The 25,341-nt window shown below is 38.7% G+C and overlaps 1 protein-coding gene across 1 annotated transcript in view; it reads left to right on the forward strand.

Annotated features, from left to right (window-relative positions):
* Positions 1–25,341, forward strand: part of LOC135073857 (uncharacterized) — a 99,920-nt gene that overhangs the window by 18,789 nt on the left and 55,790 nt on the right. The window contains exon 2 of the mRNA XM_063968080.1: positions 16,989–17,468. Coding sequence (XP_063824150.1) covers positions 17,006–17,468 — 463 coding nt within the window. The 5' untranslated portion in view covers positions 16,989–17,005. The remainder of the gene's footprint in view (positions 1–16,988; positions 17,469–25,341) is intronic.

Here is a 25,341-nt window from a genome sequence, read left to right on the forward strand (position 1 = left end):
GGTTGCCTAACATCCTGATGCGTGCTCTTGATATTGTTCTGTAGCTCGACTTTTACCTGGCGTGGCAGCCACATAAAAAGCCTAGCCTAACAAAAGCCGGACAGGCCGGACAAGACCGTAAAAAGCAAAACATATCCATGTCATGCTAAAGCCGGACACCTGGCAACCCTACACGTATTGCTATTGCTAAAGCATTGGCCAAACCTGTATTACGATTCACGCATAAACCCATCTCGTGTGTAAAACAAACGCGACCGGAGAAGCTTCGATTCTCGATGTGACTTGATCGAACGACCGTTCCATTCCTTTTCTGAAATAATGAGTGCCAATTTCTTAGAATCGAACTCTACTGAACCAATTAAATATTTATTATGAAAAGCACAAGCAAGCATACAGTGTTATTTACTATTCAATCAAATCTATTAAGTATTTTAAAGTTCATTCATCATAGCTCTACGTCGCTTATATGAAGCTTTCTTTGCCTTAGTTAAAGAAATGCCTCAGGAGACGTTAATTTTTAATCATTCAATATTTTTGGGTTTCTTGAATCATATAAGCGAGTACTCATGTTATGTTAGATCCCTATTGTGAATAACAGAGACGCAAGGTATAAAAAGTAACCATTCAGTGAATTGCTTCAAACCTGTCAAGTTTAACCTGGCTAGAAGCTAATAACATTGTGAAAGTTGCAATAACGTCACTTAATATTTTAGTTAGATAGATCTACCCTCTCAGTGAGTGCCTGACCTCTCGACCTGAATATGTGCTGAAACCAATATCGTGCGATCGACTGCCACAAAATGGTAACTCGTTCGGCACCATATAATACTGATCTTTATTGCTTACTCAATAGAGACCTTCAAATGTACCGTTTAATAACTTGCAGTATAATATTTTATCAATATGCTAAACATAATTACAGCCTTACACAGAGAAGTTAGAGTTGATTTTGCAGTGAACCTTTTGTAGATAGAGTAGGTCGTCGTCGTTCAACTGCCTATCACGTACTTGAACGGTTACAATACAAAATCATATTTTGGCACACTGGTTTCAATTCAATATCCAAAATGATATCAATCATGGCTGTATGTTATGCTAAACAAACCTGTGGTTTTAGCATTGATCTTAATAAGATTGAAGTTTGTTTGTTATTGATTTGTAAAGCCAAAGAAGTGAATTAGTGAGACTAAAACATTTTTAGTTTATAAATTATACCTTCGGTAGATAGAGTGATTAACTAATTATATTCCTCGTCAAAAGTAACTGTAAACAATGCATATCGGTTATCTAAACCATCTACAGCTAACTATAATCACGACAGAGACAGGCAACCACCAACTGGTACATTCCGTTATTTCCTACAAATCGTAGCGCATACTAACACCTTCAGTTCCTTTAGCTTAGTACAAACATCAACCTTCTCGTTGAGGAAATAAAACTACGGTCTCGTGACTGTTGTTGATCTTTACAAGTGCTTTACAATCCATGCTATGATAAAATCATAGTTTTTTTACGAGGAAAAATACTAGGAACTATTCGCAAAGGGGAGGTTACGTGGGGTGAGGCTCTCCTTATCCGAAGGGCATAGCCATGTACTTACTACTCAAAATATCCTCAGTACTTACTACTTACGTGGTAGTAACTTAGGAAATCCAAACAAAGCCATCATCTACCACAAATTTTCCCGGATTAGCATTGGCTCTCCCAGATATCAATTACAGCCTAAATAAGCTAACTTACATGTTTAAAAAAACGCGCTAGATCTGCATAGAAATCTGTGTAATTAATATGAGCGTATTCTTTGTGATCAAAATCTGCATTCATGCGAGCAGCCAGCAATAGCAAAGAAACTCGCGTTAAGCAGCATTAATCTTATGAATTAGAAACACTTCTTTTTTCACTTTTTAGCTCTATCTGCTCAGCTTGTTTCCAGTGGTGTTTTTAAGTCGCTTTAACCAGGTATAAAGAAAAGTTTTGTTTCTGTAAAGAATACAAGCAAACAGTAACCAACACTAGAAATTTCAGACCTCAGAAAATCGCATGGAATTAGTTAATTCAGAGAAAAAAAAGCTTAGTAGGTGCATAGCCATATTTGCGTTTCTCGTACTTTCTTTCTGAAAAAAAAAAAAAAAAACTAAAGCTGAGTTGCACCATCTTACTTTAATAACTTTAACAAACGTAAACAATCTTTCAAACTCCATACAAAAGCACCGTTTATCGTTATAACTACGTAGTTACCGTCAAAGTTAGGTGGTGCAACTCAGCCTAAAAAGGTATGACGGTAATATTTAATTTTACTGATTGTGAACCGTATCACTGATACGCGGTGCAAATTCAATGACTGTAATCCATTTAGTCAACAAGAACCTGACTCTGTCTGGACAGTGGGTAATAAAGATGTCATTGTCTCGTGCCCTCGGTCAATCGATCGCTTTCTCGTCATCAAGCTTCTCTTATGTTGCTCTTTTTCTATGTGATGAAATATACCTACCTACATGAATACACTTTTCGATAGTTCCTAAGATCACTCTTATTAATCTGCATCAATATTGATGCCATTTATTGCCAGTGCTTGATGTTCCATCGGCTGTAAATCTACAATGAGTTTCAATATCAACCATACATTGCATGAAACATTAAACTAATTCAATTTATACATTTTTTAAATGTCACGCTGAAACTGCATTAAGCCGTAATTAATCAACAAGCACGCTAATAAAATAATAATTTATGTACCTACACCAGTCCAGATATAAAAAAAATATGAACAAAAACTTTGGCTTCGTACACTAATAGAGTCAGATACAGTATTGCCACTTGTAAAACTTGCGTATTGAATTTGAAATTAACATGAATGTTTTAAAGGCTGCTTCAAAAAATTACTGAAATAGTTTGTGAGTAGGTATTATCCAACTATGATCTGAGGTACTAATTAATATAATATTCCATATTTAATTATGAAATATTATGTAAGTGACCAGGCTTATTTTGACTTTTTGAGATTAGAGAATTATGCAATGCTTGCGATCGTTTGAACTTTTTAGACCATAAAATTAATTATCTGTGGTTACTCAAATTACGGCCTCATTGTATCGACCGTTTACTATAATCACCATGATGAATTATCACTTACCATGTTGGTTGAAGAATTCCATACTAATAGCCGGATTGCAGTTGAAGTATGATTAAAGTAAACAGTTTAGCGATCCTTCTATGGATTCAATTTTAAACATTAAACTGCTTATTCTAATCGCTTTTAAATGATTCTGATGAATAAAAATAATGTAATAATTATAACGTGTGCGTTCAGGAGATTAAAAAATACTATTCGAGACAGACCTAGATTTCACAACGTTAAGTAATGAAAAATTACTAATGTTGTGTTATGTTTCATTTCGACATCCATCAATCCCCAAACACCTTTCAAATAACTTTACTACAGAAACTATTTTTAAATTATTTTGTTGTACGAGTATACTTTGAATTTCTATTACTTCATACACGTTAAGCCTGCGATTTTAATGATAAAAGCGTTGATGAAGTGTTAAATTAAATGCTAATGATATGGTAAAATAATTCAAGCTAGACACAGGTGTGTGCATTTCCCACTCCGATCAAGAAACTGGTTTCAAAAATCGCAAAAACAGACACAATACAGACATATAAAAAGAAAGACTTCTAGCTCTTTGAACTCTAGACATTTACTCGATAGATTGATCTTACAAGAATAAATGATTCAGAAAATACGCTAACTTCAGGTATCCCTAAGCCCCAACCCGTTTGACCAAACGTGAGGAGTGAAGTTCTTCTTGCCTCTGGTAAATTAGAGTCTACTCCAGTGGAAACTAAATGGTCTGATGATGATTTATCCAAATACTCTAAAACTATGGTTAGAGCAGTAGCTCGGCACGTCCTTGAAGTAGGTAAGTAAATAATTATGTAGTTTGTTTAAAAAAATATTCTGGATATATCACTGCAAACATCCCAATATATCAATCAAGGTTAGAGAGCTGTCAATTTAATTGGCGACATGATTGATGGCTTCTAATTCAATAAACTGCGAAGCAATATGATATACTCAAAACATAATTCAGTTAATAAGAACTTTATCTTACAGATTTTATTGAGTTTATTCACTGCTTTCTTGTTTAAAGATTTAAAAAAAATTGCGAAAAATCTATTGGTAACTTGAAATAGGTTGCCTTGTTGAGACTCATGATTAATGAACGAAATCTTGAATTGAATATTCATGAGCAAAAATGCTTAATTAAATTCGACACATGAGATTAACAATAGGTTGCTTAAGATTCCAGTTCAATGTCAAACAGAAATAAGTCTCGGGTCGCCCACGCCTGCATCTCAAAAACAGGATTCTGACACTGATCGCCTAATCACAAGTTCAGTTCATGACCGAATTGTCCTTGAGGATATGAATGTATTTGCCAATCAGAATGCAGTAAAATCTGCGAGCTGTTAATAATAATAATCGCCTCTTAAAAATTAAAGACCCGTTACTTGAACCTTGCACTTAATTTCAAATTGAATAACGAATTTGTTTATTTACTTAAAACTTTATAGCTCATAAAAGAAGGCATAAAAGGTTTACCTTTTAATGCAAACAGAATTTAGCGGTGGTCAGCTAATATTTTTTCTACTGTCTGGGTTATCGCCCAGTAATGTTAATTGCAACATCAATTAGTCTGTCGCTATTTTGTAGCGTAGTGGTGTGGTGTGTGTCATCATCAGCCTAGCTAAGCAATGTATTATGCGCCCACCACGGTCAGAAATGCATCGCACATGTAACCATAATGTAATTATTATGGTGGCTACATCCGTTCACGTTCCATACTTTACCATTCACTTCTGCTATCTACTGCTCTTCCTCTACAAGTTAAGCTTGGTGTTTACCAACCTCAACCTTAGAAGTCCTCCTCAGGCCTCATCAGTCATATAGTAGGTATATTGGCCGCAGAGCGCCTTCAGACACCTACTTATTCAGTTGGATTTCTTACGTTTTCTATGATATCTATTTCTACTTTCGTCGCTTAGTAATAAAAAAAACCTACTAATCCTACTTCTTCTTCTTCTTATTCGTTACGCTCTTGGCAGAGCGGTCGTGGTCACGTTGAGGCGTTGTTCACATCGGTTGTAGAGGCGGATACAACTCTCCGCACGATCTCCCTCCATCTCTCTCTATTGGCAGACTTTCTGGTGCAGTCACATAAGCCGTCTCCCACTGCCGCTTTCACTTGGTCGGTCCAGCCCACTAATCCTACTATCCTACTAATATTATAAATGCGAAAGTTTGGATGTCTGGATGTTTGTTACTCTTTCACGCAAAAACTACTGAACGGATTTTGATGAAACTTTACAGTATTATTGTTTATAACCCAGAATAACATAGGCTATAATTTATGACGATCTGTGACAAACTAAATTTCACGCGGGTGAAGCCGCGGGCAAAGGCTAGTGTACAATATTGCAGTTTTAAGTTAAGCCATTCTATACATATTTTCAACCTTTTATTTTCAATATCATGGTTCACTTTAATAACATTAATCAATCGCGTGATCACTTACCGTTTACACTGTAAGAAATAAAATGCTACCGTTTCCTGTCGTGCATATTTTAATTCGACTGACATATGACCGCATTAAAATCACTTTTTCTGTTCATTTACCCATTAATTTTAATGAAGCCGTAGCCTTGCTTGTGTGCTTAGAGAACGGCAACAACTCGCAATAGAGGAAAATGCAATAGGCCCAGACAGAATGCAACAATGTTTGATGTATATTGTATACTCTACAATATTTTATTACACATATTATTTTATTTTACAAGCTTTCCGCCCGCGGCTTCGCCCGCGTGGAATTTTGTCTGTCACAGAAAAAATCTATCGCGTGCGTCCCTGTTTCAAAAACCGGGATAAAAACTATCCTACGTCCTTTCCCGGGACTCAAACTATGACTATGCCAAATTTCATCAAAATCAGTTCAGTGGTTTAGGCGTGAAAGTGTGACAGACAGACAGACAGACCGACAGACAGAGTTACTTTCGCATTTATAATATTAGTATAGAAGTATAGATTTTTATTTTAAACTGTAATGCTAAACAAATTATGTACCTACATGTATTAAAATTTGTGAATAATATTTTGGCTGTAACCTGGTTTGTACGTCCTAAAAATAAATAATTTTAGTACCAACACAACAGTTACCTATATCCGGAGAAAAGATAATCGACAATACATCACTACACCATAGAACACTGCAATTTTGTTGCAAAATATAGCACTTATTACAATTTTTTTTTGGGTTTGCATCTTACTCGTATGTATGACAATGTCTAGATTTATGTGCTATCGACCTACCGCAGCGTTACCATTGTGACTTTGTCAAGGCGATAATAATCAGTGAACAATACTATGTGGTTGCCTAGGTGGTAGATCTACTATACATATGTATGGGCACCGAATATAAAATACATATACAAGGTACCTACCTACTTCAAGTAGAAAGCTTATTTGTAAGCCAATAACCGTGAAGTGTATATCTTATGTAGGTACACATACATTTTAAGATACATTATAGGTACTATAAGTACAACCCGGACGCAAGACTCAATGCAAAAATATATTATGAAAAACCCCCTATTGTTCAAATAAGTATTGTTCTCGCATACATAATACTATAGTCAACCAACATACATAATGAGAGAATTGATTTTTTCATAGAATATTAACTTAAAAATAACATTGACTTGTCACTTTTATAAAACAAAGAGTAATTTAATTATGCCTGATTTTGAGGCTTTTATTCCATAACAAAGTCTAGATCCTGGACCCTCTCGACTATTTCTAATGATCATACCTTATCAAAGAATCTCAGTTCATCATCACTATCATTCAGTTCACTTAATATAATTCGTTTGCAAAATTGCCGAAGTCTGCTGGTAGGTACAGTCAACACGAGTCAATATGAGTATTAGACTTAGCTTCTTAAGTAGTTGTAATAAGTGGGATTTTACAATAGCAATTATTGAAAAATCACACTTAATACAACTACCTAAGAATATGCCACAGTGTTCACCTAGATACGTATTTTTTTTACATGGATTCATTCTTCTTGACATCTTTTAAATGGATGTAGGAAGATGGATCTGATCTACATAAGTGATATAAACACTCAAATTATGCAGTTATTATTACTTCCGCTCAGCAGGTGACTAACCGTAACGTTAGCACCCGAATCGTGGAAAAAGTTGTAACAAAATATCCACAACAATGCATTTATTAACTTCGTCACGAACTTCACACTTCATTACCGTCTCAATGTCACTGAATCGTCAAATTAGAGACCGAACGCGAAACGGAAATGCAAGGAAATGAGAAAAAGTAACATCTTTGTAATGTCTGTAATAATCTCATAATAATATTATTGCGAATCCATTAAAATTACTTAAAGGTATTTTTTTTGTAATGGGAAAATAACAGTGTAAAATAAAGATAAATATCATTTTAAAGCACATTAGATTAGACTATCCATTTTTATTGAAAAAACGCTCATATTTATTTCACAAAGCTACATCCTTGCATTATCATACTCCTCATACCATAACATAGCTCATGTCATAACCACCAAATGTAGAGTTCAGAGAAAACAAACCTTGAAGGTGCCAATTTTGGAAAATGCGCGTTTATCTCAAAATGTTATTAACAATGTGATCACATACGAAAATAGTAACGACCCAACTTGTAAATATTATCTGAAATGTTATATTTACATTCAGTATAGCAAATATCCATGACTAATACAGACCGGCACTTGTGTCAACATTTTCAGTGTAAAAAAGAAATAAAAAATCATTATTTGACGTAAACTAGCGACTGACGACCGTATGAAAAATCCAAAAACTAAACAACGAGACCAACAAATATGTAGTTGTAATATTAGAAGATTTAATTAATGCTGCTGACAACGCCACTCTTTTGACGGAGTTTTGGGCTGACACTGTGTAGGTTTGTTGTCGATACGATAAGAAGAAGAATATTAGAAGAAAGAGAATTTGCGGGAACACGGCATCGCTCGTCCCGTCCGTGTTTATGTGGCTTTCTCCCCTCCATCGCTGCATCTTTAATCCGTAATACCAACCCGCATACGACTTGCTATAGCCACTTACTATGATGTATCTCAATGTAAATTGGAGGAAAAATGTTGTTGTAGAAAATTGCCCAGTAAAATATTTTCTTTACTGGATTTCCTCAATTAAAATATAGAACGAAGTTTCCATTTTCCCCTGCGGCTTAGATTATATCAACCAGTTTTCATTCTAGTTACAGGAAGTTTGTAGTTCGGTATAAAATAGCCGCAGTAAGACTAACTCGTAGGTTCGCTAAACCGTAGTAAAGAATAATAATTTTCTATTTTACGTAATAGGATAAATTAAATACGATTGTTAGCTCGTATTTTCAAAAGAAACTACAGACTCTTTTAACCTATGAATACCGTAAACTCCGTAAAGAATAGCAGAAGCTTGGCAGCAGAACTGAAGTTCTAGTTGTTGTAATCTATACTAATATTATAAAGCTGAAAAGTTTGTTTGTTTGTTTGTTTACTTGAACGCGCTAATCTCAGGAACTACTGGTCCGATTTGAAAAATTCTTTCAATGTTAGAAAGCTCAAGGCTATATATCACGATACGAGTAATAGGAGCAGAGCAACAATGAAAAATGATGCAAAAACGGGTTTTCACGCGAACGAAGTCGCGGGCACAGCTAGTACCTACATTATATTACTTAGATGATGACCAATTATAGGCTTAATTACATATAAATAACTTTAAAAAATCCAACTGCCTAATGTGGAAATCGAACCCACGATTATTATTTTAGTTCGAGATGCGACTCTTAACGTTAAGACCCGTTATGCTGCTTAAATTATAAAATTAAGCTAAGTACAAGCCTGCGTTTGGTCTAAGCATTATAGTAGGTAATTCAAACAATCGCACGTTTCAACGATTAAGTTTCAATTGAGTATTGAGTGTCAATCATTTCATAATACTAAGTGATAAAGTGAAAGTTCTTTGTTCTGAGAATTCGTCATCATCAGAGACATACTATATTTTTATGATTTCTATATCATTCGGAAGTTATTGCGTATGAAAAAAATATTTTATAAGAACCATGCTAAATTTTTACAATGTGTTTTGAAACAGAAGTTGCAAAACAAGCACAATAGGCACTTAAAGATTTTCAATAAAAAAATATTTGTTTTGTTTGATCGTTAATTATTAAGATTGATATTGCACTTTACATTGAAGAAGTTGGATCATAATTTGTTATATTTAATAATGTGTGTAGTGTAGTAATTTAAGAAATAAATAATTTGATTTACTGCTTGAAATAAAATATTAAGATGTTACATTTCGCGCAAAATTTTACAACATTCAATGAGTAAAGCTAGTTTAAAAAGTGGATCATAAAGTACTATTCATTAGCCCTTATTAGGTGAACCTACCTAGGTACTTTAAAATGGTTTAAGCATCGATGTTGAAAAATAGAGCTTATGGCAATGACATAAGCTGCCACAGATTACTTTGATGTGCCGCGTCAGTACTTCAAACTGGTCAATTGACACTACCCAGTTGTTTCTAGTGCGCATACATCCGCTATTACAGTGTCGTCTGTGACTGTCACTTGACACTGCGATACCACGGTATCAGATGGTCGCTAAAACACCATAGGAGTGCCATTGTTTGCGAGTAGTCATGGGAATGCCCTGCTATGGGAAGGTGAGCTTGTCATAGTTCCAACGCATTATCGACATAAGATAGCATTCGGATCAAGACGACCGCGACGCGAGACCGCGACTCGAGACCGCGACCGGCGACCGGTCGCAGGTCGCAGGGCGACAGCTACTTACGAATCTTCGCGACAAGAGTCGTGCGACCCATACGAAACTCAGTATGTTTGCAGTTACTAAACTAAACGGTTGTATTCCATCCATCTGTAAACAATAAAATTAAGTACCTTTTCTAATAAAAATATGTATCATTTGAACTTACTTGTTTTATTTAATGCTTTTCCAATTTTTTCCCAAATATTGTCTCTCACAGTATTATCTTTATAAGCTTGAAGTCTTGTATTGAATACAGGTGCGTTTTTACTTACTAATTCTATTAAAATTTCGACTTCGTGCGAAGAAAACACGGCCATTTTGCATCTGTCGCGCCACGGCACTGCCTTGTGAGCGACCGAGTCGCGCGACGCAAGTAGCCGGCAGGCCACGCCCACACGTCGCGTGACTCGGTCGCTTGCATCCGTCAGCACTTCCTATTAATTCATATAAAGCAGTGGGTCGCGGTCGCCGGTCGCGGTCTCGAGTCGCGGTCTCGCGTCGCGGTCGTCTTGATCCGAATGCTACCTTTAACTGTTCTCTATTCAACGAATGCTTAATTATTACTGGGAATACTAATGGTAATGAGAGATGCATTCCCGTAACCGGCTAAAATTATAACATTTTTTACACGTTACAACCTAACCATAAATTCTTTTTGTGGAAACTGCCGGTACAAAGATGACCGACTCAGATTGGAAAAGAATGGGCTGGAAAAGAAAGTTAAACGAGTATGTCAGATGTAGTGATCCTTGCTCTATAAAACACTTCGTCATAAAGATAGTTAATGTCTTTTAACTCCGTAGAATTCATAGTCGAATTTCTCGATCCAGATAAATCTGTAGATCCTAAATTTATTTTCATGCTGTGGTATAAGGCAATGTCCAGTCCAGATCACATCAGTAGTTCAGTTGAAATGAATGCATAGATACAACATTTTTATAGCGCCGGCTACATTCTAACAACATTCTCAACTACTCGAGGGACGAATATGGCAGGCGGCAAAAACGACAAAGTCTAATGAAAATATTTCTGCGTGATTGATTTAACCTGTGCTTGCGCACGGTCCCTTGAGCATTGTCCTGTCAAACTCTTTTAATTTATTGACATTTGAGTGTCGGGTGTTGCATCATTACTGTTGCTGCTATTGTCTAGAAATACCTAATTTCTTTATGAGAAATATTTTGAGCAATTACTTATTAAATACTGTGCCTAACGGGCGTAACAATTTTCAACGGCAGTAAATTTCAGAAATTCTTCCGAAACGAATGTTTTTTCACAAGTGAAAAGCGAACCGTTGAAGCTATCTGTTTAATTATCTATTCATTTTGCCTCCGTAACCTTCAGCAATTAAGGAAACTCGTGTATTTAGCGCTGCAAACTGATCTCGAGGAGATAACTAGCGAATCTTTATCAAATAATAACTGCTATGTGTATATTTTAAGAGGGAGAGCAAGCACTAGACAGTACAGTTTACCGGTCCGTTGAGAACAGACGCCTTCACAGCGAACACCTCGCGAGTGCGAAGTGGCGACCGTGACGACGACCTTTAAACTTTTTAATTTTTGAAACAATTAAACCACCTGCGCCTACTTGCACTGGCTGAATACGAGCCAGTGCTTGCCCGCCACCGCTGAAAAGAGCGCGCGTTTTAAAAAAAGAACCAAAGAAAAACAGTTTTCTTATCTGTGAAGTGATCGTAATTTTTTTTGCAAGATAAAGTTAGTGCGCTAACTAACAACCTTATCGTCGTGTAAAATGTGTTCGTTATCTATTAATCTTTAATTAGCGGACATTGTGTTTGTTTTGTGAAGTGATATCAACGATATTTCTTTGGTTTGCGGTTGCGGTCTACGTCTAAGGTAATTTTTCTGTAGCAACAAGACCAGTGTCACATTTCGACTTGCTACAAAATTATGTATTTAGAAAACATCTGTTGATTTGCATAATCGTAGATAAGTGATACATTTGCATAATTATAGAATTAAATCCAATGTCATTACGAATTCCTTTTTATTTTCAAATACCGGTTAATTTGTTGCCTGTCGTTTGTCACTAGAAATGAGAAAGTTTGCTATGATAATTAATTTACGACGAATTTTTAATTGTTGCAGTGAGGTAATTAATATGCATCTTAGGCATCTATTAATAAATTTCGAGTAGGTACTTAATATGAATTAATATCACAGTGCGGTGTAGCATATACAGTGCTAATTGATGATTTTCACACATGATATAGCATGACGAACAACGAGGGCACCTTGTTTGTATTTATTATTATTATTGGTTTTTGGGCCTTTATTTGCGCCAACTCGACCAGGTTTGATCTATTGTGGCAGCCCTTGTCTTTAAAGTTCACTGCTTAGTCCCGTTGAGTCTATAAATTTCCAGATTCTTTGGAGCGTGATATCTGCTATCTCATCCGGGTGCATGATGTGTCGCCCGAGATGGATACTTCTTTTGCTCATAAGCGGGAAGCATGAGCAAAGAACATGCATGGACGTTTCTTCTTCTGTATGGCAGAATCTGCACAGAGTTTCCTCGGTCATGTTCATGTTCGATTTATGTTTGTTTAGTTTGCAGTGGCCGGTCAGTATTCTAGTCACTGCACAGGCTTTGTATCTTTTGAACTTTAGCAGTTCTTTAGTTACTTTATTGCTATATCCCTGAATGAGTGCTTTTGAGTGTTTTTGTCCCGATGTAGACTTCCACCACTCAATAGCCTCTTGTTTGCAGAGGGCGGTTAGTAGCGTGGTGGCTCGTTGTTTGGTAATGCCACAGAACGGTTCTACGCCGATTTGAGGGTTATCGGCTCCATCTCTGGCGAGTTCATCTGCTACTTCGTTTCCTTCTATATTCGAATGTCCTGGTACCCATGTAAGCGTTACTTTGTTGGTATTTCCCAGTGCATTCAGTGTCTCGGTGCATGTTTGCACCAATTTTGACGTGTATTCGAAGGATGTTAAGGCCAGCAGTGCTGCTTGGCTGTCTGAGTTGATGTAGATGTGTTGATCCTGGAGCTTCCTTTCCAAGTTTATTTCTGCACATTTGTTTATGGCAAAGACCTCGGCTTGGAAGATTGAGGCTTCAGTCCCCATGTTTAGGCTAACTTTGAGCTTAGGCCTCTCTCCGTAGATCCCGCAACCTACATTATTTTCCTTTTTGGATCCGTCCGTGTACCAGACGTGACTACCTTCCTTAAATGACATTTGGCCTTCTAGCCATTTGTCTCTAGGAGGTATGTTTACGGAATATAGTTTGGTGAAGTTACATTCCGTATGCATGTCGTCACTGGGCATGCACAGAAGTTTGTTTTCAAGTACTGATTCCTTGAGTCTTATCAGATTTTGAGAAGCCCATCTGACTTTCGTGCGGGTGCAGATTCTATATGTGCTCTGCTTGGCTTCTTTTTGCACATGCATATGCAGTGGTATAAGATCAAGCAGAGCATTTAATGCAGCCCCTGGTGTCGTTGATAGTGCTCCGGTTGCTGTGATGCAGGCTAGCCGTTGTAGGCTGCTCAATTTCTGTATTGTTGTCATTTGGTTGACCTTGCTGCACCAGACGGCAGAGGCATAGGTTATTATCGGTCTCACGACCGCTGTGTACAGCCATAGGGCGATTGCGGGTTTTAGTCCCCATCTTGACCCTGCCATTCGACAACAACTCCACAGAGCCATTTTGGCTTTTTGAATGATGTTGTTTAGGTGCGAATTCCAAGTAAGCTTTTGGTCAAAAGTTACCCCTAGATACTTGGTTTCGCTTGAGAAAGGAAGAGTTTTTCCGTTTAATTTCAGATTTACCAGTTTTTCCAGTTTTCTCTTCCTCGTGAATGGTATTATCACTGTTTTATCCGCATTAATAGATAATTCGTTTTCTCTACACCACCTACTTATGGTGTTGAGAGCGCCTTGCATTAGACTTGAAATTGTGCTCAGGCAGGGACCTCTGATGATAACCACTAGGTCATCAGCATAGCCTTGAGTATCATAGTCTTTTTCTGCCATCTTAGCAAGAAGTTGATCTACTGCTAGTGTCCATAAAAGTGGGGATAGTACGCCTCCTTGTGGACATCCTCTTGTGGCAAGAAATTCAAGCTTTGCAGCATTGAGGGTTATGTTTACTACTCGGTTGGAGAGCATGTTTTTTACCCATCTGATGGTGCTTATATCAATCCCTTTTGCCTCCATTCCTTTTAGAATGGTTTCTATAGGGGTGTTGTCAAATGCACCTTCAACATCGAGAAAAGCACATAGGGCCGTTTGCTTATCCTCTAGGGATTTTTGCACCTTATCGACCAGATCGAGCAGGGCTGTTTCAGTAGATTTTCCCTTTTGGTATGCATGTTGGTTGATGCTTAGTGGTCTTTTCACTAAGTATTTGGCTCTAATGTGCTGGTCTAATATCCTTTCCATGGCCTTCATCAGGAAGGATGTTAGACTTATGGGTCTGAAGGATTTGGGTTGTGAGTAGTCCCTTTTCCCCGTTTTGGGTATAAAACGAACTTTGACCCAATTCCATGGTTCTGGTATAATACCCCAGGCGTAACTTGCTCTGAATATTTTTACCAGATGCGGGAGAAGTAAGTTATTACCTTTTTGTAGAAGAGCAGGAAAGATGCCATCTTCTCCCGCTGATTTAAATGGTTTAAACTTTTCCAAAGCCCATCTAATCTGGTTAGGCCTAAAGATATTGGAGGCCTTATTCCAGTCTGAGCATTTAGCCCTATGGAGTTCATCATTCCTTTGGGTATTGCTTTGTGTATTGATTTGGTACGAACCCGGAAAGTGTGAAGACCTAAGGAGATCCAGAGTCTCCATCTCGGTGTTCGTAAATGAGTTATCTGGCTTCTTTAGTAGTCCAAGATAGTTGTTTGGGGTCTTAGCGAGGATTTTGTGAATTCTTGCTCCTTTGTTAGTTTGTGCAATTTCTTCACAGAAGCGTCGCCAAGAGGCTCTTTTGGCTTTTCTGATTTGTTTGTTATATTCTGTTAGGGCCTTTCCGTACTTGTCCCAGTCGCACGGTTTGGCACGGTTGAATATACGACGTGTGATGGCTCTGAGCTTTTCTAGCTTCTTGTTCCACCACATTGGTGATTTGTTAGATTTTACTTCTTTTTCGGGGCAGCTTCGTTCGTAGGCATTGATTATGCCATTATTGAGCATTTTGACCGCGGCATTAAGAGAGTCCGGTGTTTTGATAGTTTTGGGTATATCCTTTAGATTCTCACTGAGCAGGGTTATATACATATCCCAGGAGGTGTCTTTTGGATTCCTTACTCTTGGATATTGAGCTTCTACCAGCCCTGAAATATCAAAACGTATATGTCTATGATCAGACATTGAGTTCTCGCTGCTGACGTGCCATTTTGTTATACATTTTGACACATTTTCTGTTGCGAATGTTATATCTATTACTTCCTGTCTGGTTTTTGTTACGAATGTTGGCGTGTGGCCATTGTTCAGCACCTGTAGACAGTTAGATAGAAGAAAATCGGATAGTAACTCACCTCTCATGTTGGTATCCGAGCTTCCCCAGATGGTATGGTGGGCGTTAGCATCGCATCCCACTATCAGTTCCGACTTTTGTCTTCTAGAGTATTCCAGGACGTTAGTCAGTTCTTCAGTGGGATCTTGCTTATCTCCAGGAAGATATGCCGAGCAGAAGAGTACTTTGGACCTGTTCGGCCCTTTGACTTCTACGTACGCGGTGACAGTATCTTCGCTGCAAAGTTCTGGAACAGGTAAGAAGTTAGTATTTTTGTTAAACACGATACAAGCCCTAGGTTTGCGGCCTTTTTCGCATACAAGAATCTTACCAGCGTTGTTCAGACCGGCTACCATAGAGTCGGCGTTTATCCATGGTTCTTGAATGAGGGCGATGTCCAGGCCACCTTCGCTGAAGATCTTTTCTATGACCGCAGAGGCTGCGATAGCGTGGTGTAGGTTGGCCTGTAGTATCGCCATCCCCTTTGGGCGTTGAGGTTGGTGGGGACTATTGTGTTTGGGAGCCGCGGCGCCCTTGTGTGCCCCGCCGCCCTCGGTACGGTCCTCTGTGCTGCCCCCTTCCTCTGGGCGGATGTGCGCCCCTTGTGGTCCCCCTGTTGGGGGGAAACCGCGTTCCCCTTCCCCTGTTTGGGAGTGTGGAAGTGGAGGTTGAGGGGGTGGAAGGAGGGTTGACCCGTTGTGGTCCTGTGCGGACCTGCACGGTACCCTCAGGGGGGGTGGTTAAGGATGCGGGTACGGGGGTAGAGGTGGTGGTGGTTGCGGCGGTGGTCGGGGGTTCAGCGGAGGGTTTGGAGTCCTGTATGGGGCCCTTAATTCTGAACTGGACCTTGTTTGTATCTCTTGTAAATCTAATTATTTCGTTTTTTGTACATTCTATTCAGGGGTAGCATCTATTCACACTACTCGAGCAGATTTTTGTTCTGTGTTTATGTAGTTATTGCTTATTATTCACAAAAAGATCTATTAATTCTATCCACATTACTAAATATCCAGTTTATAGTTTATAAGTAAAGAAAGTGGAAAACTGTTTACCAGTGGCCGCATACGCCTTATTTACACTAGTAGGTTTCAAATTTCACCTTTTATGTACAACGGAACTCGACAAAATTTATTCATGAATCAACAATAATAAATGTGCCCACGGAGTAAAGATTGGATTGCATTGTGTGCAAATGAAACCAACTAAAACGGTTGCCTTGGCTAATCTCAATCTGAAATGCATAACTTGCTGATGATAAAATGCAAGTAGCTGCAACTGTGCTCGTAAACTATCACAAGGTTTGGATTTTATCTGTCCAATAATTATTATTTTCAACTAGGTCTCAAGCTCAATACTATCTTTTGTTTCTTACTAGTCAGCAAATCTACAAGTCGTATTATCCGATTTACCATACTATAGAAAATTACTGTTTTTATTGTTAAAATAATGATGACCTCGCATGAAATCAGTTTCTCGCAAAATTACATTCACCTTCAAGTTTTTGCCCTTTCCATACTTATTACCAACCAGTTATCAAATAATTGATCGTGCCATGATTCCCGCGAGTGGATGGTTCACATGATTTAACATACATTTCTTTCTTTGCAGATCCCAATGCAGCCACAATGCAGACAACACGCGAATCGAGCCGACAAAAAAGATGCAACAAAAGGCGGAACTCTAGAAAGAAATCATTATCGCCGTCCGACTTGAAATGCACGCGGGGGGACACAAAATCCGATGGCAAGTTGAGTAAGCGATCTCTGTCCGAGGGGTCAGTGAAAGTGAAACATAGGAAGAGTAACATACGGAGGACTTTGACCCATCCTTTCACGTGTTCAGATGACATTAGGGATGTGGCGATGATCGGTGCGTTCAACCGAGAGGTTAAAGTGGAGGTGCCGCCTGAGAGTGACGAGTCGAACCTCCCCCCGACGAGTAGTGACAGGGACACGGAGGATGACGGACGAGTCCTCCGGCCGGTGCCGCAAAGGCCGCGGTGGGACTCCGGGAGTGAGATGGATTCTTTGGTGTCAACCGTTGTGAGGAGGGCTTCGGCTAGACGTCGCAGGACGCCAGCAAACCCAGGTAAAAGCATCTTCATCAGTGCATGTAATTTAATTTAATCTAGCTTAATCAACGAACTAATAGAGCGTTTTTCTACAAGCCAGTAATAGCGATGGCGTAAGTAAAGGCTTGACGAAATAATTTGAAATGTCAGCGTAATTTTGTTGGCTACATTTTGGTCATGCACAAATTGAATCAATGATTACAAAGCTGGTTCTAAATTAGCGAAATACTTTTCCCAAAATGTTTTACACATTTGAAACTGTTTGTTTGTTTTCAAACTGTTAGATGCGTCCTTATTGATTATTAGATGTGCTAAGGTTAGTCCTTCGTCGCAATTTTAATTCGCGTTTGTATGCTTTGAACGTATCATTTTATTGTGTACATTGTGAATCATTTCTAAACTCTTGAACTGACGTAACCTAACGGTCACGGTCTAGGTTTTATTTCTCGTCGAGTTATTTATTTTGCAACCTTAGTTGATACGATGAGGAAGCAAGATTATATTATCACGTGTTCTTAACGTTGTAGCTAGACGATATGCAAAATATTGACTTTATGTGGAATTTCCAAGGCAATGAGCATTTACAACTCTAATAGGTGCAAATCTTGATTGGAGCGTGAATATTCAGCGTTTAGTACCCATAGAGCTAATGCAAAACCGGCAACTTTTACTTTTAACGACACCTGGATAGAAATATGAACTAACTGCAGTTAGAACTTTCTTCCATGAACTAAAGCAGGTGTTAAGAAATTTAACTAACACTGAATGCCTTCAAAGGGTGTGGAATCTTCTCTTTAATTACTCTCATCACGAAATCTCAGAAACTCCAAGTGCTGGAAGTTTCAAATTTTACATTGGGGTTCCTTTTAGAACGTCACCTACGTACCTACTCAGTAAGGCGGGATTTTGCAAAATTCAATACCTAAGGGGGTAAAACGGGACCCACGTCCACGCGTAAGGGAAGGACTAAAAGACATTAAAGTATAAGACACGTTATGTTACTCATAGACGTCGTTTTCCAACCATTAATGTACTAATTGAAATTCTATGCTTGTTGACATGATATTCATTATGTAGGAAATTGTCTCTCATGCACGTGACCGATTTCTTAACAAAATGAAAACGAAGTAGGTACACGCGTACTTCATATAACCATAATAGTTCTATAAACTAAAATAATTATGCAAATCACTACAGCATCCTTATAGAGTCCGTAATACTAGTCACATTATTTAACACCTTCTTTATTATAGTTTTACAATAAACTTTGGGGTAGTAGGTGTTAAACGACAGTCAGGGACCTTTTTTTTTTTTTTTATGTGATAGGAGGCAAACGAGTATAACACATAAAAACGTGCCTATTTCAGTATTATGAAAACAAGACAAAGGGTCTTTTTAATGTAGAGTTAGGCAGTTATAAACTAGCGACACCTATGAAGTATGATGAACAAACCTATCTTACCGTATGGTTTTTCATGACTAAAAATATAGTTAGGTAATTTATTCATTCCAAAAAGTTTACATTTGTTAAAGATTTAATTTTTTCAACGTTTACACATTTAACACCTTCGCTGCCAGCCTAAAAATGGCACTATTCCGTTCGGGCCATGGGGGACAGGGGGACAATGATGGGCGACACTTTAACTTTCCGTTCGGGCCGCGTCGGACAATGATGACCGCGAGTCAGACCTATATTCAAACCTTTGTATTGAGCCGATGGACAGCATTTCTTCAATAATTCTCATATAAGCTGACCCGCGCGGCTCCCAAGATTAGTGTACGTCACTTGGTTCTCAAGTAAAGCTCGGACTTAGAAAAAAAAATGTGGATAACGGTAGCGCAATGAAACATGGTAATTATACAATGCATTTTTGCAAATGTATCAACTCTTTAGCAAGATAATAACGGTTTATTAATTTAAACATATCGTTTACTTATTTTACATAATTTATATTATGCAGGAGTGCAGGACAATAAAAAAAAAACACTTTCATTGTTGAACAACCACTTTGTATGAAGGGCTGGTACAGGTACTAAGTTCTTTGTACAGCTACAAAACTTATGCCATTTAAAACCTTATTAGTGGCATAAATTATTGTACTTATTAGATGCTTACACCTAGTACGATTGTCGAGAAAAATAGATTTGTTAATGTATGAAAAAAATTTTTTTCTCTTATCTATACTCTATTCTAAAACTTTTTTTATTATTCATGTAGGTTAAATTATTGGCATGTTAAATCAGCTTTGTCATTGTAATTATTTTTAATTTTAAGTAGGTATATTTTTATAGATTATTTGTAGATATACTGACAATTCAATATTGTTTTGACAAAGGAACCTGTTTGCGCGCTTATGTTGGCAACAAAGAGTTCTCATGTTCTACTGTTGGTATACATGCGTGCATCTTCCCGACCATTCGCCAAAGTTCCTTGGCGTCTAACGCCATCTATTTCTCCGCGGCGTAAACTGTTGTGCCGCCTACCAATCATTTGAAAGAAAAAAGACAGTTGCCCGTTGCCCATACTCCATTTTTCACGTGTGCATCTACGCCGCTACAAAAAACTATTTTATTCTATCGTTTGGTGATTTTGTGCGAAGTGCAGTGTTTTTCGCTGTTCGAACGACGCCCTCTGATATTGGATTGCCACGAGGAGTGCTGGAACTGGGAAAGGGAGCCCGGTGTCGCTGTTACCAGGTCAGTGCATGAGTCTCATATAATCTCAATATATCGGGTAAACTCCTTCCTCGGCAACTCACACAGTTATTCTATTCCCGCATCGCATTTCTATTCAATTTCTCTTAAAACAAATACGTAACAAACCCCTCGCATCACCAATTTTATGGTCCTTCGAGCCGGATTTAACCAGCCCCGTTCTATATTTATTTACGCTATAATCCTTGTTACGTATTTTAATACCTATATATTATATTGGTATATACATTTTAACGCATCTATAACTGTGTTTCGCATCGCATTTTGCTCAAACTACGCATATTTTTCATCTAACGCAAACTCGCTCGCTTTGAAACGGCGTCCAAAATGGCGTCCGCTACAAAATTAAAATTTGTCGTTGCTAAAAAGCAAGCCATTTTCGCTCGCATTAATGAAATCTTTACTGTTGCAAAGAATATTTCGATCTCAAAAGAAATAACTAAGTCTCAACAAGCATTTTAGCGTCATGTTCAACTTTACCAAAATTGTATGATGAATTTAATTCGCTTTGCGATCAGCATAATCTTTTAGAGATGGAGTTGAATCCCGTAGCTGTTCCCAATTTTAGTGATTGGTCATCCTTTGAGGAGCTTTATTCATACATTTCACAAACGCGTTCATCAATTGTTGAATGTCAGGCAAATACCGCACATACTTCATCAACAAAATCTGTAAACAGTGATACAATTAGATTACCCCCGATCGAATTACCTTCATTTGACGGAAATCCTAATAATTGGCCGCTATTTTACGAATCATTCAAAACAAACGTGCATAACAACAAAGCATTGACCAACGCGCACCGAGTGCAATATTTGATAGGTAAATTGAGTGGCTCGGCGCTCAAGACATTCGCAGGCATAATACCGAATGAGGTCAATTACCCCACTATTTGGGAATCTCTAATAACTAAATATCAAGATAAACGTGCACTAGGCACCATGTATTTGAATAACATTTTGGACATTAAATTAACAAACAGTTCGCCATCTCAATTAAATGATTTTATAGAAAACCTTAACTCATCTTTTGCCGCGCTAAGACAATTAAATATCGATGATTTACCTGACTTCATCATAACGCATATCGCATTAAAAAAGTTAGACTTACAAACTGTGCAACAATTCGAATCATCTATTCGTGACAAAAACATACCGGAGAGTTCAGATGTTATCAATTTCATCCGCCATCATATTAAAGTCTTAGAACGAACATCTTCGTTTTCGGTTCAACAGACACAACCGCGACCGCGCTTTAATAATAATAACATTGCTAAAAGAGTGTCTCATACCTTTGCCATAACAAATGACAACACATCGGAAAATGTTAAAGTAAATACGTGCATTTATTGTAAATCGGTTCAGCATTTTCGTCTTTATGAATGCACCGAGTTTAAGAAAATGAGCATCAAAGATAGATTTCAATTTGTGAAACAAAATCATTTGTGTGTTAATTGTCTAGGGTCAAGTCACAATACTTCAAAGTGCGGTTCTCAAAGTTTGTGTAAAATCTGTAATAAAAAACATCATTCTATGTTGCATTTTGACACCCCGGTTACTTCGCAATCCACTCGCATTAATACAAATCAAATTACAACGCATTCACCACCTTTCGCGGCGCCTCCGCAGTCAGCGGCCCCGCCCGTAACCACCTCTGTGCAGCCGGAGCGCTCTGTGTGCTTGCACTCGCAGTCCAGTGACAATTCCGTCACATGTTTAGGCGCGTATCAGGACGAGACGGGCGTCGTATTGACAACCTCACATAAAAACAATTCTACGACAATACTACCTACCGCGCAAGTTTATGTACCTATTAATGGTAAACACGTAACTATCAGATGTTTGATTGACAGTGCATCGCAAAATAATATTGTAACGCTTTCATGTTGTAATCAATTGAACTTGAATATTCAACCGCTAATTAATTCGACTATTAAAACTGTAGGGTCGCTCGATACCTCGGTTTTAGGTTTTGTTTCGCTGACAATTAAGTCTCGCGTCTCTGACGCACAATATAATGTAAAATGCTTGGTAGTCGAACATATTACTGACTATCTACCTACTCGCGTTGTTAACGCAAGCATAATCGACGACTTTTCGAATATCCCACTCGCCGATGATTTATGGAATTTACCTGGCGATATTCACGCAATTCTCGGCGCACCGTTGTTCCCACATTTATTACTCGGTGGTAAGATTATACCTACTGTGACATCGCGCCCGGCTGACGGTTCGGTCATTGCCCCTCACGCGCTCGAAACTACTCTTGGCTATATTGTTGTGGGTGAAATGGTTAGCTCCGTCGAACCTGGCAATGTAGCCTGGTCCTTCGGTCTTTTAATAAATGACAATTTGCATCAGTCTTTAACTAAATTTTGGGAGATTGAGGAGGTTACTAGTGGTGGCTGTGACGTCAGTCCGGACGACCGCGAGTGCGAACGCAAGTTCTTATCGACAGTGTCGCGCGATTCTTCTGGCCGTTTCATTGTTTCTTTGCCTTTTAAAGGGGATCCTAAAACATTAGGTAATTCGCATATTGGTGCTCAGCGTCGATTAGCTGCACTTGAGCGTAAATTCATCGCGCTGCCTGCACTTCGTGAGGCGTATAATGAAGTAATTTCTGACTATTTAAAAAAAGGTTATTTATCTGAAATACCATACTCATCCGTGGCTTTGAGTGAGGGTTACTTCATCCCACATCACGCTGTAATTCGTCCCGATAGAACTACGACTAAAACGCGCATTGTTTTGGATGCCAGCGCCAAAACGGACACTGGCTTTTCGCTCAACGATTTACTCATGACTGGACCTAACTTGCAGGCTGATTTATTTACATTGCTATTAAGGTTTCGTCAATTTGAAATAGCCGTCACTGCTGACGTGCAACAAATGTACCTTCGCATACTTTTAGCAGATGATGATCGTAAATATCAAAAAATATTATACCGATTTAATGAAGACGAACTTGTTCGTATTTTCCAATTTAATTCGGTCGCATTCGGTCTTCGCTCGAGTCCGTACCTGGCTATGCGCACAATTCGACAATTGGCTCTTGAGGAACAGGATCGCTTCCCTCGCGCTGCAGAGGTCGCCACTCACGAAATGTACATGGACGATTTAACCTCATCAGTTCCCACCGCAAATGACGCGATTCAGTTAGCTCATGACCTAATCGCAATGTTTAAATCCGGTGGATTTGATCTAATAAAATGGGCCAGTAACTCGCCTGAACTTCTCGCTCATTTGCCTGAGTCTCATCGCGCCGCAATTGAATTCACCGATAATAGCGACACACTAAAGGTCCTAGGTTTGAAATGGCTACCTGTAACTGACACTTTCACGTTCACAATTAACGAAACTCCCGCTAATAATACTAAACGCGTGATTTTATCTACTATTGCTCGCTTGTTTGATGTACTCGGCTTAGTTGCGCCTGTTATACTTTACGCCAAGCTTTTACTTCAAGATTTATGGCTCGTTAAAATTGATTGGGATGAAGTACCACCTCAACCAATTATTGACCGCTTCACTGAATTTAAAAATGAATTGCCCCTTTTATCAAGTTTGCAAATACCGCGCCACTTGGGCATATCAGCAGGTTGCACTGTCCGCTTACTCGGTTTCGGAGATGCCAGTCTTAAGGCATATGGCTGTGTAATTTTTTTGCATGTAACGCATCCGAACGGTGACATTTCTATACAATTAGTATGTTCAAGGTCGAAAGTCGCTCCGCTCAAAACTATAACGCTCGCTAGGCTCGAATTGTGTGCCGCATTGCTTCTTTCTGAATTTATTAACCGAGTTCACGCCGCATTTGATAATCGCTACCCTATAAATGAAATATTCGCCTTTTCAGATTCCACTATCGCTCTGTCGTGGATTCATTCATCGCCGCACCGTTGGCAAATGTTTGTCGCCAACCGTGTTAGTAAAATACACGATAATTTGCCACCTGGCCGCTTTTTTCATATAAACGGATCTGATAATCCCAGTGACTGTGTCTCGCGAGGTCTTTTACCTTCGCAGTTAATCGCGCAATCATTATGGTGGCATGGCCCCTTATGGGCTCAATCTCCCATCGCCGATTGGCCGATCGTGCCCTTTGTATCTTCTCATCTTGATGATATACCTGAAATGAGACCGTCGGTTACTTTAACTGCTGTATCCGATGTAGACGCATCGCCGCACCCCCTTCTTGAGCTCGCAACCCGGGTTTCGTCCTGGAAAAAATTAAAACGCATTACTGTTTATGTCTTACGCTTTATAAAAAAGATACCTAACTCACCTTCAATCGAAGCACCTCATCTGGAATCTGCTGAACTCGTTCTTCTTCGTACGCTACAGAAACAATATTTCAATGAAGATATAAAAAACATATCCAATGGTAACTTGCCTTCCGCATCTCTCAGAAAACTTGATTTGTTTATCGACAATGACGGGTTGCTCCGTGTTGGTGGGCGCCTTACTAACGCTGACATTCCATTTGAAAATCAACATCCAATTTTGCTGCCTCGTAGTCATCACATCATTAATCTCATCATCGATGATTGTCATCGATCTAATTGTCATACTGGATCGCATCTTTTAATGTCATTATTAAGACAGAGGTATTGGATTGTATCTGCTCGAAACATTATCCGACAGCGTGTTCGCAAATGCAATTTTTGTTTTAAGGTCGCACCTACTCATCCTTCGCCTATAATGGCAAGCCTTCCTCCAGCTCGTGTTCAAGAAGCTAAAGCTTTCACCCACACTGGAGTAGATTATGCTGGGCCTATTAACATAACACTTACACGTAGACGTGGTGTTAAAAGTCAAAAGGCTTACATTTGCCTTTTTGTGTGCCTAACTACAAAGGCAATACACATCGAATTGGCTTCGGATTTGAGTACTGAAACATTTCTAGACGCTTTTAAGCGCTTTCTTTCCAGGCGAGGTCCTGTCTCATGTATGTACTCTGACAACGGAACCAATTTTATCGGTGCTAAACGACAATTGGACGAACTTTACAGTTTCCTTTTCGCGCATGAAACGTGTACCGCGTTTCAAAATGAATTAACTGACAATCGCAAGATTATTTGGCGTACTTTGCCTGCTCGAGCTCCCCACATGGGCGGCATTTGGGAGGCAAATATAAAAAGTATAAAAACGCATTTATTCCGCACAATCGGTAATC

The sequence above is a fragment of the Ostrinia nubilalis genome, chromosome 8 (assembly GCF_963855985.1).
Source record: "Ostrinia nubilalis chromosome 8, ilOstNubi1.1, whole genome shotgun sequence".
Classification (NCBI taxonomy): Eukaryota; Metazoa; Arthropoda; class Insecta; order Lepidoptera; family Crambidae; genus Ostrinia; species Ostrinia nubilalis.